This window comes from Lupinus angustifolius, chromosome LG17 (assembly GCF_001865875.1).
Source record: "Lupinus angustifolius cultivar Tanjil chromosome LG17, LupAngTanjil_v1.0, whole genome shotgun sequence".
Classification (NCBI taxonomy): Eukaryota; Viridiplantae; Streptophyta; class Magnoliopsida; order Fabales; family Fabaceae; genus Lupinus; species Lupinus angustifolius.
The window spans coordinates 3,962,199-3,978,684 of NC_032025.1; the positions used below are offsets into that span (position 1 = coordinate 3,962,199).

Genomic DNA, 16,486 nt, shown 5'->3' on the forward strand with positions numbered 1-16,486 from the left:
GAGTATTCACTCTATAATTATAGTTAAACAGCTGAAGATAGGTTCAATCAAACAAGGTATACAAATAATTTGATCTATGAAACAGAAGTGACTTGGAAATAAAAAACAGTATCCCCTTTTCTTTCTTGAGCTAAAAGTAAAGCCACTTTGGTACCTCAATACAACTGACTTTTTTGAACTCTATATTCCTATTTAACTAATTATTACCTGAAGTAGGCACAACTTGCTGACCAATATGCCAGCAAAAAATATCATACAAGCAGATAACACTGACTAACTTCTACCACAAGTACAAAAGGATCTACAGTCTCATTGCATTGGGAGTAGAAAAAGCCCCTTCAATCATAAGATGGACCAAGGCATTCATCAACCATATCCAGAAGGTTTGGGTTTTCCAGTGCAGCAGCCACCCGCTCCTTATCATTTAGTTGTTTATTAACTGCATACACATTTGTCACAGAAAAATATAATGAATACAAGTCTTGATAAAAAAGAGAATACATTATACAAGTGTAATGTCCAGTTATGGTCAAAGATTTAACCGAGAATATAAAAATCAACGAAGGTCACAGCCACTCGTGACAATTCACTCACTCTTTCAAGGCATCTTGGGTAAAACAGATAATCATCAATGAAATAAATAAAGCATTAAATCTAAATATATATTTAAAGCAGGCGTGTAACAGGTTCATCAGGCAGCATGCGTTGCTTCAGGAAGGAAATAGAAATCACATATTCAGTAAAACTTCTCATGATCACTTATTTAAAATTTATAGTACTGACTGCATAATGCTTTAGTACACAAATATAAAAAAAAACAGGCACATGAGTGCAGTACAGACATAAGCACATCACAGAGGAAGAAAGTGAGAAGAAAAGAGGGATAAAAACCTGCAGTTTCAGTAGCATGAGATCCAGGAGCTACTCTTATATCCACCTAATCATAATTTAATAAATATTGTCAGAAACATAATGAAGAAGTGATAAACACTGGTTCAGAATCAAAGATAGAAGTAGAAATTGAAGAAGAAATCGAAGCAAGATCAATGTGATCTTGATCGGAAGATGAGTAAGATTTCCAGAAAGTGTGTATACAAGGTAGTAGAATACAAGAGAGAAAAAGTAACTGCCTAACTGATTCCTAAATCAGTCCAATTTCCACAATCTCAAAAAGTGAGTTATTAAACATCCTAACTACTATTTATAGCTAGTTAGTTATTCTTTTCTTCCTCCTAGTATACACCTGTTTAATAGGGGGTCTACCATTACCCCGACCCCTATCAATACCCCCCCCCCCCTCCACCTTGTCCTCAAGGGGAAAAGAAGGAAATTTCTCCTGCAAAACTGCCGCTAGCTCCCAGGAATTATTACATTCGGGTAGTTGTGCTCACTTCACCAATACCTCAACCTGACCGTGTTGCAACTCACGACAGTCCACCACATCTTCCGGTTGCACGTCCATCTCATATTCCTCATTCAACATTGGAGGTAGACGCTGCGGACATTGGTTGGGTTTAAGCGCCTTTTTCAGCAATGACACATGAAAAACAGGATGGATTTTGGAGTAGCTCGGCAGCTCGAGCTTATCGGCTACTGCCCCCACCTTTCCTAGCACCTGATACGGGCCATAAAATCGAGGAGCTAACTTCATACACGGCCTTGCTGCCAAAGACTTCAGCTTATACGGCTGAATCTTCAAATATACCCAATCTCCCTCCTGAAACTCCACCTGCCTTCTCCGCTTGTCCCCATATTTCCTCATCTGATCTTGAGCTCTCAACAAGTTATCCTCGAGCTCGATCAAAATCGCATCCTGCTGCCGAATCATCTGATTCACCTCTTCGACTTTGGACGGAAAATCAGCTGCCTTAACCAACATGGGGGAATCCCGACCGTATAGAGCCCTAAAAGGGGTCATTCCCGCTGCACTATGGAACGTAGTATTATACCAGAACTCCGCCCAAGATAGCCATTTAAGCCACTTGGAGGGTTTAGGGCCCACAAAGCACCGAAGGTAATTTTCAAGGCACCGGTTGACCACCTTTGTTTGTCCATCAGTCTGCGGGTGATAGGAAGTACTAAGTTTCAGCTGCGTGCCAGCCAACCTGAACAACTCCTTCCAGAAGGTGCTTAAAAAAATAGGATCTAGGTCGGATACTAAAGAAAAAGGAAAACCATGTAACTTGACCACCTCATGGATAAACACGGTGGCTACCTCCTTAGCCGTATAAGGGTGTCCCAGAGCATAAAAGTTGGCATACTTCGTCAACCTATCGACCACCACGAATATAGTATCCTTCCCTCCAACTCTAGGTAAACCTCCCACAAAATCCATCGAAATATCCATCCAAACCTACGATGGAATCGGGAAAGGTTGCAACAATCCTCCCGGAGTCAGTGTAGAATACGTCTGCCTCTGACAGACATCGCATTCCGCCACAAACGTCTTAACGTCTTTTTTCATGCCATTCCAGAACAAGCAACTGGCCACCCGTTTGTAAGTCCGGAAAAACCCCGAGTGTCCGCCCATAGGAGTCTCATGGCACTCCTTCAGTATCAAAAGGATACAGGTTGATTGTCTGGAAATTACTAACTTCCCTTTATACAACAATAAGCCCTTTTTAAACTCAAATCCGGCATGAGAGTGAGGCGCTATGATCAAATCTTGTATCATCTGTTTCCACTTTGGATCTTGTTCCACCTCTTGTGTCCAAATTTCAGTATCTGCTGAGGACACCAAAGAAACGACAGCGTACATCTCTCTTCGGGACAGTGCATCAGCAACCGCATTTTCTCGACCCGGTTTGAACTGTATCTCAAAGTCCATCCCTATCAACTTCACGGCCCACTTAAACTGTTTAGTCGTGAATAACCTCTAGTCATTAAGAAATTTTAAGCTCCGCTGATCTGTTTTGATGATGAAGTGCCTTCCTAGCAAATAATGTCTCCACCTCTGCACTGCCTGCACTAACGCCATCAATTCCCTCTCATAAACTGATTTCTGTTGGGCTCTCACCGACAAACCTTGACTCCAGAAGGCTAACGGTCTACCCGACTGCATTAACACTGCTCCCAACCCTTTGCTAGAGGCGTCAGTTTCCACCGTGAATACCTGCGAAAAATCTGGTACCGCCAAAAGAGGTAAATCAGTCATGGCTCTCTTTAATTCTTCAAAAGCTTCCGTGGCCTGGGTACTCCATTTAAAAGCATCTTTTTTCAACAAATCGGTGAGAGGTTTTGCCATTCATCTGTTTCCGGCATGAGAGTGAGGCGCTATGATCAAATCTTGTATCATCTGTTTCCACTTTGGATCTTGTTCTACCTCTTGTGTCCAAATTTCAGTATCTGTTGAGGACACCAAAGAAACGACAGCGTACATGTCTCTTCGGGACAGTGCATCAGCAACTGCATTTTCTCGACCCGGTTTGAACTGTATCTCAAAGTCCATCCCTATCAACTTCACGGCCCACTTAAACTGTTCAGTCGTGAATAACCTCTGGTGATTAAGAAATTTTAAGCTTCGCTGATTTGTTTTGATGATGAAGTGCCTTCCTAGCAAATAATGTCTCCACCTCTGCACTGCCTGCACCAACGCCATCAATTCCCTCTCATAGACCGATTTCTGCTGGGCTCTCACCAACAGACCTTGACTCCAGAAGGCTAACGGTCTACCCGACTGCATTAACACTGCTCCCAACCCTTTGCTAGAGGCGTCAGTTTCCACCGTGAATACCTGCGAAAAATCTGGTACCGCCAAAAGAGGTAAATCGGTCATGGCTCCCTTTAATACTTCAAAAGCTTCCGTGGCCTGAGCACTCCATTTAAAAGCATCGTTTTTCAACAAATCGGTGAGAGGTTTTGCCATTTTACCATAGTCACGGACAAACCTCCTATAATATCCGGTGAGACCGAGGAAGCCCCTCAACCCTTTGATATCTTTCGGAACGGGCCAAGAACTCATTGCCTCCACCTTGGCTTGGTCAGCCTCCACCCTATCCCCGGAAATAATGTGCCCCAAATACTCCAACCTCCTCTGCCCGAACATACACTTCTTCCTGTTGGCTTTGAGACTATGCTTCTGCATGAGCTCCAACACTTGCCGTAAATGCCCCACATGAGAAATTATGTCAGTGCTGAAAACTAAGATATCATCGAAGAAAACCAATACGAACCTCCGTAAAAAAGGTTTGAGCATCTCATTCATGAGAGCCTGAAAAGTGGAAGGTGCGTTAGTGAGACCGAAAGGCATTACCAGGAACTCGTAGTGCCCTTCGTGTGTTCGGAAAGCTGTATTTTCTACATCCTCCTCACGCATCCGGATCTGATGGTACCCCGACTTCATATCCAATTTGGAAAAAATATGAGCACCCCCTAATTCATCCAACAACTCCTCGATGATGGGAATAGGAAATTTATTAGTAATTGTCACCTTGTTTAGAGACCGGTAATCTACACAAAACCTCCGGCCTCCATCCTTCTTCTTGACCAAGATAATCGGACTAGCATAGGGGCTTATACTGGGTCTTATAACTCCAGCCTGTAGCATTTCCATCAACAACCTCTCAATCTCGGTCTTTTGATAGTGGGGGTATTTGTAAGGACGGATGTTTGGAATCTCTACACCCTCCTTTAGATGAATGGCGTGATCATGTCTCCGTTTCGGTGGAAGACCTTGCGGATCAACAAAAACCTCCGCGAATTCCTGCAACACGTCCTCCACCAAGGACAGAATCGGTTGATCCTTAATTTTGGGCTCATCCGTGTCCTTATAATGCAAGACTAGACCTTCCCCTTCTTCCTTAAGCACCTGCATCATGGCACCAAAAGACAGCAGTGTTTTCGTCAAAGCTAGACCCCCTCGGATTTTGTACACCACTCCCCCTTTTTTCAACGTTAACTCCAACCGGCCAAAATCGGCTTTCACCTCCCCCAAGCTAGCAAGCCAATCTAACCCGAGGACTACATCCACCCCCTTTAATCCGAAAAGATAGAACTCATGGACCACCTCCAACTCATGTACATACAGTTTCACCCTGATACACTTCCCCTTACCCCGAATTCTGTGGCCATCACCCACTTCTACAACATAAGTGGGAGTGTCTTCTATGGCCAAATGCAATCTCTGAACCAAATCCTGTGAAAGAAAACTATGGGAGGCTCCACAATCAATGAGCACTACCACCCCCTTTGCTTCCACCTTGCCTGCCACCTTCCAAGACTTTGCAGACGTCAAACCTGCCATGGAACACAGGGAGAGTTGCAATGCCGAGAATTCCTCCATTCTTGGTTCTTCCTGTCCCTCCCCTTCACTGTCTTCATCTTCTTCTAGAATAAGCATTTTTAATTGCTTATTCTTACACCGATGGTCCCGGTGATAGGGTTCATCACACCGGAAACATAAGCCCTTCTCTCTTTTTTCCCGCATCTCTGCCCCGGACAGCTGTCATCTTTGCCCCCGAAAGCTGTTTGAATCCCCCTCCCCTGGCCCGACTTGTCTCCATTACACTCGCCGATCCTACACTGCTTTTGTCACCACTGGATGCACTGATATCATAACTCCTTCCCGTGGAACCCTTAGTGTCCACTGTTACCACTTTATTAAAGGAGTTATTCCTTTGAAAACTAGTTGTTCTAGAGTAAGCAGTGACTCCTTTCTTGTTGACGATTACATTCTTCTGTTCAATCATAATCGCCTTCTGAATTACTGCCGTAAGAGTTTGAAGCTCGAACAACCTTACTTCGGCTTGCACCTCTTCCCGTAATCCATTCAAAAAGATACCCTTGGCAAATTCTTGATCAATCTCCCGAAGAGCCCCTACATATTTCTCAAACTCTTCCACATAATCTTCTACCGTTCCGATCTGTTTTACCGAGAGTAATAACTCGAAAGGATTTTGAATCATCGACGGTTGAAACCTCCTAATCATAGCGATCTTGAACCCCTCCCACGACGGATTTGGATTACATTTCTCCCACCATTGGAACCAACTCATGGCCTTCCCTTTCGAAGCAAAAACCGTGGCTTGCATTTTCTCATTTTCAGTCACGCGTTTTAGTGAAAAATACCTTTCCAATTTGCGCGTCCAACCGAACGCGTCTTCCCCGACGAACACTGGAATTTCCAGACGCCTCCACTGCTCGTTACTTCGTCATAACGAGTCGGTTCTATCGCCACCGCCGAATTCACTACCTTCATCGCCATCATGCTCCTCCGAGGAAATACCTAATTCGCCACAATTGCTGCCAAGATTTCCTCCGTCTTTCTCATTCTCGCCTCATTCAAATCGATTCTGGCTCACATTTCCTCCTTCTCCTGTTCCCAATCTTCGTTACTCCTCGCCATGCTCCTCGTCATCATCAGCAGCGGTTTCTCATGGAATTACAGGGCACCAGAATTGGTGCTCTGATACCAGTGATAAACACTGGTTCAAAATCAAAGATAGAAGTAGAAATTGAAGAAGAAATCGAAGCAAGATCAATGTGATCTTGATCGGAAGATGAGTAATATTTCCAGAAAGTGTGTATACAAGGTAGTAGAATACAAGAGAGAAAAAGTAACCGCCTAACTGATTCCTAAATCAGTCCAATTTCCACAATCTCAAAAAGTGAGTTATTACACATCCTAACTACTATTTATAACTAGTTAGTTATTCTTTTCTTCCTCCTAGTATACACCTGTGTAATAGGGGGTCTACCATTACCCCGACCCCTATCAAGAAGGTTCGGTAAAAACAGCAGAGAGGTTCAAAGGTCAATTGAATATTTGGAAATTATGAATTACCGAACAGTGTTCCCTATTACAAAAGAAGTATAGAAGGTCAGATTGTGCTTATAAAGCACAATAGATAGACAGTATAATATATAGTATCATATAATCAGTTAGCAGCATAAAAATGCCACAGACAAGAAAACAAGGTGTAGATCATGCCTAATATGGCAGATGAGAAGGTACTAAACATGTAGGATACATGTAACAAATATACCAATGGCAGGATAAATATCAAGAAGTAGCAGCCGTTCAACTTAAGAGAGTGTTGATGTCAACAAAGGATTGGCTTTGTGACAGACTAACCTGAGCAAATAGCAAAAATTATATAAATAACGTTTCTAGTTCTAGCCAAGGACAAGGTTCAACTATCAATAGAGATCCTTCACATATTTTGTAAGCAAAATAGGTAAAACTGTCATGCATGTTTTTTTAGTTTCACTTTGTTTCTGTACTTTTTGTGTCACTTTAGTGATGTATGTTTTCCTGTTAAGCAAGTTGGCCCTTCCATCCGAAAATCCATTATCTCAGTCTTCTCTCTCCTCCTTCCTCTACCTCGTTCTTCATTTCTCACTCTAAACCTCCACTGATGAACAATGAAGCTTCTTCTCTCGAAATTAACCACCCAAATCAAACTAAATCAGCCACCAAACGCCAGATCAATCTTTCAGAACACTTAATTCATTTATTTTAGGTTAGTTTTTGAGTTTAACACATGGTATTGACAAATTTAACAAAAAATATTGAAGAGGTACATAACATACTTGTGAATTTTAGGTGATTTTGGATTTTGGTTTACTTTTTAGGATGTTGAATAATTGATTTGGTATGATTTAGTGTTGGGTGGTTTATTTGGTTTGATTTATATGGTTAATTTTGAGATATTAAGAGTTAAGAAGCTCCAAAGCATCATCAATGATCATTTTCTAGGTTTTATAAGAGGATGAAGGAGGGGGAGGAGAGTGAAGATGGAGTTAACATAATTTTTTTATGGAAGTTGACGGTAGGACGAACTTGACAGACAAAAATACACATTCAGGATCGAATGAGACAAAAAATAAATACAAGACTAAAAGCGAAACTTAAAAAACAAACATAAAGGTCAATTTTAAATATTTTGCCTATTTTGTGGGATTATGTTTCTTTTCTTAGTTATCTAGCGGGTTTCATAAAATGGGTAGTTCGAGTGTGTATATTAACTGACATGCAAGGGGCCGAATTTCTCAATACTCTTTTTTTGTTTGTTTCCTTTGTAGGTTGCACTTCTATTTTAGGAGGATTTCTAATCCCCTGGCATTTATAGCTTACTTTTCTTAGAAAATTCTATAAATCAAAAGAAACAACAAGTGTACAAAAATATGCTGGCTCTACCACATTATTCGTCCACTGCATATAATATTGATAGTTTTGCAAGAAGCCAGAAAACGATTCAAGCAAAAACAAGATACTCATAAATTTTATTAATTGTGCAAACTAATGATACAGTTCATACACTCTCTCCTTACTCTTAACCATTTATGTTTATGCAGATATTTTATTATCTGTTGTACACTCTAAACCAAAAATGATACTTCTAAAAATCCTCGTACAAGTGAAACAGGTGTTTGTACTTTTATCAATGATATACTATCATATTGATAACAAAACAAACTACCAACATGTTGTGCTTCCATGTATCAATCATTGAACCGAGTTACTTCTCGAAACAAAATTAAAAAATTGGGAGTACTACCTTGTAACGTAAAGGCAAGCTTCTCATGAGCTTGACTCTTAAGCACAGTCCTATAATCGTGGCCATACTGCAATGTTCCACCGTCGGAGTAAACGTAACCCTAAACCAAATCACACAGTTATGGTCATCCAACAAATCAAGCAAATTAAACATTCCATACACCGAAAAATCGCAAAAACACAAGAAATCATGAATACCTAACATAACTCTTCTTATCATCGACTTCAACTGCTTCCTCTGTTATCACCTTGAGCTCTTCCAACGAGTAAGGGTGCTCAGGGTCCTTAATATCTCTCAAATGATTTGTGAATGTTAAGGGAACACTATTTACCAATATTACAACTATATCATGATGATTTATTTAATTAAGGAATCATTAAGTTCATTGAAAATAGCTTAATGAAAAAGCACTTTATTAAAACTAAGTTTTTCACGAAATTTTGGATTAATTGACGGAAATAATGATTGTAAATTGGTGAAAAGGATATCAAAAACCTCTAGTTGGTCGATTGGTTCAACGGCATCGTCTTGGTCGGAAAATAAAGGGGTAGTGCGAACACGACGCTCTTTCTTTTCGTAAATGGTAGGGTTTGCGTTGATCAACCCTGACATTGTTGCGGAGAGAGAGAAAACCGCGAGTTTCTCAGTTAGGGTAAAAGAGAAGAAAGAGTTGAAAATTGAAATCAAACAATTTATTATTACATATTCGACCCGTATAATTTCGACCCGAAAATGAGCCCGCTCGATAACTATTTTTTAAAATTTTATTATAAATACCTAATTGAGCACTAATATAAAAATAAATTTGCGACTTTCTTTTATTGAAAACTACCTAAACATTGGATTTAATAAAATTGATAAAAGTTCATCAAAGTAAAATTGAAAAAAACATTGTTGGGGAGATTGTTATTTTCTTGTGTTGATGAACTAAGAATACTACTCCGGTTTTTAGAATAATATTATTGAATCAATTCTTCCACGATAGAGGAATGATAATAAACAACTACCAAACTAAATAATACAAGCTATACTCATCTCATTCATTCTTTACCTTATTATTGCTTCATATATTTTTTTACTAGTGACATAAGTATATTATATGCACTATTTATTTTGTATCTTAAAAAAATAGTAATTAATAAATAATGAAATATGGTAGCGAAAATATGACAAAATAATATTAATTCCATCGAGACACACACGTTTGTGGTATCCATGTTCTTCCCTTCACCACTAAACGACCACAACACGACACTGCAAGCTTTGAACTTTCAAAGCCATACCTTTTTTATGTTCGAAACTCAAAGCCACAACTTTGAAGACCCAAGTTTGCAATTTTCAACAGAATAAAGGTAAAATCAATCCTATCTCTTTTGGTTTTTGCTTCACTTCATTCTCACTTTTTTATCTGATTTTTTCTCACTCTTAACTGCTTCCTTTCAGTTTTAATGAAATTACTTCATTTGTGACCTTATATTGCTTTTATTATGCTATTTTTTATGCTAATTTAGTTACAACATCCCTTGTTGGTGTTCATGGGGAATATTTGTGCCATTATCTTATGCTTGAAGTGAGAATTGAATTCAAAATATGGCATGCAGAGCAGCAGGAGTTTATGTTGTAAAAAATGTTATTTTTCATGATTTTGTGTGAGTGTACTGTGTTTTATTCTCTTTCTTAAGTAGTTCCATGGGTTTTATATTCAAATTTTATGTAAAGAGTTTGTTATTTATTAGAATTAGAGTGTTTTTTCATTATGGAAAGTCTATGTCAGTGCCAGTATTGTATGTCTGAAGTGAGTGCAGAATACAGAATATGACCCAACAAATAAAAATAAAAAAGCTGATGCAGAAGTTCATTTATTTATTCCATTTTTTCTAAGTTTGAAGTGAATATTTATGGAACTTTGTTCATTTTTATCATCAGATCCTATCTGTTTTTGGGTTCAAGATATCTTTGGTAATAATGACTATATGTTTGTGTATTTCTCTGAAAATCACGTTTCGATTATATTTATTTAATTATTATCACAGTTTACAAACAAACTGTCTTAACATAATAACATCTACATTTCCCCCTTCAGCCTTTGCTCCTTCTCCAGTTTATCCCCAATCGCTGGAGCACAGAAGCCACAGTACTGAAAATGCAGGTCTCAAGTGCTATTGGTGATGTCTTGGCGGTGCTTCCGCCTTCAGCATCGCTCAGGCTACCAGAATTTCGCCATTTGCATGGCTTTGCTGTTTCTGACACCAGGAGTTTTCTTTCTAGTGGATTTCTCAAAGTAATCTTTCTATGATTTCATCTTCACTTCATTTGTGCTTTTCTCTATCAGTATCCACTTCTCATGAAACCATGTAGGAAAACATTATAACTTACATATTTTGTTTTTAATTGCGATATGCATCGTCAGCAACAAATTTCGGTTTCTATCTTACTTGCAATAATCTTATGAAATTTATCATCTTCCCTCGGAAGCTGAACTAAACCCGTTAAATTGGCGATTTCTTAAAATTTAGGAGAAAATGAACTAGTAGCTATTGTCCCCTTAGACAGGTATAGGTTGCTTATGTATTAACTATTAAACACTGCATATAAATTATAAAGTACAGCTTATAGGTAGGCCATCATGATTCCTGCATACATTTTATGTCATATAATGGACTCTTGACTCACACCTCTGTTTAGCCTTTTCTCCATTGAACTAGATGCTTGTATTTTTTTGCAAGTGTCCATTTTACATTTGCTTTCGGGAATTAACTTATCATCAATATTTGTATTATGGCTAAACTTTCTTCTTGCTATTTGCCTTAAAATTTGCAAAATAAACTCAGTTAAAGTAAACAAGATGTAAGTTAGACTTGTATAGGAGCCTCTCTTAGAAGATTTGGTGCAGTCTTTCATCTTTTTAAACTGGTTTTTTTGGAGATATTACTAATCAAATGCTACTCTTGAAACAAAATATAATATGCCATTTTATGGTATGAAAATAAAGAACTTACAGTAAAAATATCATTAGTTTCAGTGAAAGCATCACTTTATATAGAGAAGAAAACCTTGTGGATATGCCCCCTATCATTCCATTTCCAGCAGATGGTTGATTAGAGAAACACTCAAGCAAGGTTTTAAGTCAAAATTGTCCATGTTATTTGTACCATGATGGCATAGAAATTGAAAAACAAAAATTTAACATAAGCTTGTATGTCCTATTTTAGTGCTTGTACAATAACAAGCAAACCTTAGTCTCACTAGGTGGGGTCGGCTACATCGATGGAACGACACCATAATGTTCTACCATATTATTTTAGTGCTTATAAATGACTGTTACACAGATTTTTGTGATTTAGTAGTAATTATACTCTGTTATTCTTCACTGTGCATCTCTAAAGCATTATTTTCTTTGTAGAGCTGTCCTTCATCTTGCAATATCAAGCACTATAACGAGTTTAACAATTTCCGGGCTAGAGGCTTAGCTGTGAGAGCATCAGCAGATTCAAGTGATAATTTGGTGCCCTTTGCTCCTCTGCAATTGGAGTCACCAGTTGGTCAGCTTTTGGAACAAATTTCACAAACACATCCCCATCTACTGCCAGCAACCATTGATCAACAACTAGAAAATCTTCAGACTGCTAAAGATGCCAAGAAAGAAGAATCTTCTTCATCTCAGGATTCCCTTTACAAGTAAGTCAAGAAATCTATATTTCCCTCTTACTTGATTTGACTAGATATAGCTATGTGGCAAACTTAAGAAAATCGAAGGACTTCAAGCAGGACAATATCAAGTTCAGGGTTACAAGTAACTAAGAATAAAATGTTTTGGAAGACTCGGCCATTCACCTTAACTGCTCTGGCTGGTTATTGCACTATCCTACTATGCACCATCTTCCTGGCATTAAAGGTTTTGAATTGTTAGTATGCAGATTTGCCCGCATAGTTGTACTGGGATACCTTCTATGATTTTTCTTCTTCTTTCCTCTTGAATTTATATTCTTACTGGAAGGTGCAGAAATGATTAAGAGTCCAAGGCTTAATGGAATAAAATATAAGGCTGCCTTTTGGAAAAGATACTTTTAAAAGGTGGTTTGTGGCTATTATATAACTGGAAAAAACCTTCATTCAATGGCACTTGCGAGCAAGTGAAATAAAACTTGTACCTAATTCTTAACGAGTCCATGTTTATGTTTTGTAACACCACTTGAGAACTTATAAGCTAGTGATAAAAAATAATCTAGCTATTAGTGTTTGGTAAAAAGGCTTAATTCAATAAATTGCGAGCTTATACGCTTGTATTTAATTAGATATTTGAGGTAACTTCTGGGATTATAAGCTATGGTATTATTTTACTTTACATCTATAAGTTAGCTTATCGTCTACTTTTACTAAGCAGTTCCTATCCAACGAGCTAGCTTATCAGCTCTCAACTTTCAACTTCTAGCTTATAAGCTTTTAGTATCGTCTTTCGGGAACTAGATACTTATGCTGTTTATATTATGCGAATGCAGATTCTTTACGAGTATTATTCTCTAATCCTCTTCATCCTTTTCCATCTTATGCTAATGCTTTCTTTACGGATAATATGCTCTTTGTCCTCTCCATGCTAAAGCTTTGGAGGATTATATTTGCATTTATTAGTTGCCTATTCATTTAGTTACTGCTTGTAGTGCAAGTGTGACCAATTTTATCTAAACTGAATTTCAGGAGGATAGCTGAAATTAAAGAGAAAGAAAATCGCACAGCATTGGAAGAGATCATGTATTGCTCAATTGTGCATAAATTTTTGGAAAAGAACATTTCAATGATCCCAAAAATATCAACAACCTCGGATCCTACCGGTCAAGTGGATTTTTGGCCAAATCAGGAACTAAAACTTGAAGCTGTTCATTCTGCTGAGGCATTTGAGATGATACAGAGTCACTTATCTCTGGTACTGGGAGAACGGTTTGTTGGTCCTCTCCAGACCATTGTTCAGATCAGTAAAATTAAACTGGGAAAGTTGTATGCTGCTTCGATAATGTACGGATACTTTCTCAAACGTGTCGATGATCGGTTTCAACTTGAGAGGAAAATGGGAACCCTTCCCAAGGATTTGGGTAAATTAAATGTAAGTTATGATGAACCATCACCAGCAAATCAGCTCTGGGATCCCGAATCTTTGATCAGGATCGATGCTTATAATGATGGTTTTGGTGATGAGGATTATATGGACAGCGGTGAAGGTAAATCATACAGATTGAGATCTTATGTGATGCAGTTGGATGCTGAGATGCTTCAGAGACTTGCTACAATACGATCAAAGGAAGCTATATCCCTGATCGAAAAGCAAACTCAGGCCTTGTTCGGAAGACCGGACATCCGTGTCTCTAATGATGGTTCAATTGAAACCTCTAATGATGAATTGCTTTCGCTTGCCTTCTCTGGTTTGACAATGCTAATTTTGGAGGCTGTTGCTTTTGGATCATTCCTATGGGATGCAGAAAACTATGTTGAATCCAAATACCCTTTTCTTAATAATTAGAAGGCTATCCAAATCTTTTTACTGTATGTTTTAGACTGTAAAGAAGGTAAATGTAAGATTGGAGCTTTGTTCCTTAGTGTTCTGGTCATCAAATAATTGTTTCTTGTTCTAAACAGGAGCCGTTTCTAAATTAAACTCAAGAAAAACCAGAAGTGCCTGAAGAAATATGGGAGAAATGTAAGTTGAGATGTCAAGAGACAGGATCAAATAAAGTGAACAATAACACTCTTAACAAACCAACAGTTCTGTAAAATTTGCATATCAATATAAACAAAAGGACATACAGAGAAGTATGCTGATTTGCATGCATTGAATCTTATATCATATGAGTAGTTCATTTAATTGACATCTTTCGTCATATTGACTACTTCGAATCAGCCTCAAACTTCATTAAGTGGAAGCCGCGTCTTCATAGTCTCCGTTACTATGTTGAAGTCTTTTAGCTTTTTTTTAGCATACTGAGTTTTCTAGTACTGTGAGATTACTGTAGATGCTTTGCATTGTTCAACCTTAGTTTGTCAATAACTCCATTGGCCTTCTATTGATTCTCCAAAAATTACTTGAAGACATGAAAATCCTCCAAATGAACGCTCTTGATTTCACTCAAGGCATTCATTACAATCTTCATATTCTCAATATTATTACTCACATAGTGTAACATCAGAACATGGTTCTTACCTTCAAATGACGTATGTCCCAACAAAAGTCAAGCTTTGATTCTTGGTGAGTTAATTGCTTGACACAAGTAGCTTTGAATTGAAGTCATCAAAGAACCATTCATAGTTTTTTTATAAGACAGTCTGCAAGAGGACCAAAGAGAAAAAAAAATGTATGAGTTTTATACAAAAGTCTTGAATAGACATTGAATTATTTTAGACATTGAATTATACAATCAATTGAAATATCTTTACTTAACTAAACATATAAGTTTAGTTAAATGCAATCATAAATTCTAACCCCATAAAATAATGAAAAAAAGTAGAATAGTTCAAAAGATACTTACCTCATTTATGTATACATGTGCATGTATGTTTTACTTTATTATTACTAGCATGAGGGATGGCAAAAAAAACCCGACGTGTGGGTACCTGTAGAAATACCCACAACGGGTACCCGCAATAATAGCTTATGGGCGGGAGCGGATTTTGTGATACCCACCTATGAGTACCCGCAAATTTATATATTTAGTTTTTAGTTAAATTTTTATATATATTTCTTATTATTTTATAAGATTATATATCATATACTTTATTATTATTTCATAATAAATCATACATATTTGACTATGATCATAAATTTATTATATAAATATCATATTATCCATGTAACAATTATTTTTACATATTGATTATTATAAATTATATAAATATATAATTAAAATTAAAAACTCGTTTGGTACCCGGGCCCGTTGCCATCTCTGTCTAGCATATTGATCTGTACTCTTATTTTACTTTATAATGTTTAATTTAAAATGAGATAAATGATTATCGTGTTAATGGTAGTTACGTACGATTATATGACTTTTTTTTTAAATTAAAAAAAATGTTAAAGGAAAATAGAGAATTGGAAATTAATGGTAGATTATATATATATATATATAAAATAAAATAGAATTTTTTTTATGCAATACAAGAGTTTTATACAATGTCAATTTGTTATTTACTATTCGTTTTCAATTATTATTTACTTTAAAAATAACTAATAACTAATACAAATAAATGGTAGATGATGAATTGATTATATATAACTCAGTATACTAACATTATATAAACTAGTGTGTTGACATGCACTGTCGTGCCTGTCAACCCGCTTTCCTATCGTTTGTAATGTATAGTTTGTATTTTATAAATTCAAATATAATTTTTTGCGCTAAATTTACGGTTGAATTTATTCAATTGGTCTAATATTCAATTTTTTAAATACACTTTTAAAATAAGAAGATAATAAGGATAAAATAAGAAAATAATATTATATGGTTTTTTGGTAGAAATAAAAAGATATTGAGGGCAAAATAGGAAAACACAAATTACACCATGATGGGTGGTTATTTTGTGTTTTCCCTTTATTAATAGTATATAATATATAGTTTGAATTTTATAAATTCAAATATAATTTTTTGCGCTAAATTTACGGTTGAATTTATTCAATTGGTCTAATATTCAATTTTTTAAATACACTTTTAAAATAAGAAGATAATAAGGATAAAATAAGAAAATAATATTATATGGTTTTTTGGTAGAAATAAAAAGATATTGAGGGCAAAATAGGAAAACACAAATTACACCATGATGGGTGGTTATTTTGTGTTTTCCCTTTATTAATAGTATATAATATATAGTTTGAATTTTATAAATTCAAATATAATTTTTTGCGCTAAATTTACGGTTGAATTTATTCAATTGGTCTAATATTCAATTTTTTAAATACACTTTTAAAATAAGAAGATAATAAGGATAAAATAAGAAAATAATATTAT

At 36.8% G+C, this 16,486-nt stretch overlaps 3 protein-coding genes across 6 annotated transcripts in view; 1 reads left to right on the top strand and 2 right to left on the bottom strand.

Annotated features, from left to right (window-relative positions):
• On the bottom strand, positions 1–9,180 carry LOC109331128 (protein AE7-like). Its single transcript, XM_019565437.1, has 5 exons — positions 8,987–9,180; positions 8,696–8,801; positions 8,499–8,598; positions 892–937; positions 1–439 (listed from the first exon to the last, which is right to left on the bottom strand). Exons 1-5 carry the CDS (start codon positions 9,108–9,110, stop codon positions 339–341), a joined length of 477 nt encoding a protein of 158 aa, XP_019420982.1. The 5' UTR covers positions 9,111–9,180; the 3' UTR covers positions 1–338.
• LOC109331124 (threonine dehydratase biosynthetic, chloroplastic-like) overlaps positions 5,466–16,486 on the bottom strand; it is a 23,337-nt gene continuing 12,316 nt past the window's right edge. Inside the window, exons 8-9 of the mRNA XM_019565429.1 lie at positions 11,168–11,173; positions 5,466–5,476 (exon numbers count right to left, since the gene is read on the bottom strand). Coding sequence (XP_019420974.1) covers positions 11,168–11,173 — 6 coding nt within the window. The 3' untranslated portion in view covers positions 5,466–5,476. The remainder of the gene's footprint in view (positions 5,477–11,167; positions 11,174–16,486) is intronic.
• On the top strand, positions 9,689–14,819 carry LOC109331126 (UV-B-induced protein At3g17800, chloroplastic-like). Of its 4 annotated transcripts, none has more exons than XM_019565432.1 (5): positions 9,689–9,850; positions 10,582–10,779; positions 11,902–12,176; positions 13,194–14,073; positions 14,745–14,819. In XM_019565432.1, the coding sequence occupies exons 2-4, from the start codon at positions 10,642–10,644 to the stop codon at positions 14,008–14,010; spliced, it is 1,230 nt and encodes a 409-aa protein (XP_019420977.1). In that variant the 5' UTR covers positions 9,689–9,850; positions 10,582–10,641; the 3' UTR covers positions 14,011–14,073; positions 14,745–14,819. The 4 variants fall into 4 exon arrangements, with proteins under 4 accessions (XP_019420977.1, XP_019420980.1, XP_019420978.1 ...); XM_019565435.1 differs by having other exon boundaries at positions 10,600–10,779; XM_019565434.1 differs by lacking the exon at positions 9,689–9,850 and adding an exon at positions 10,438–10,457.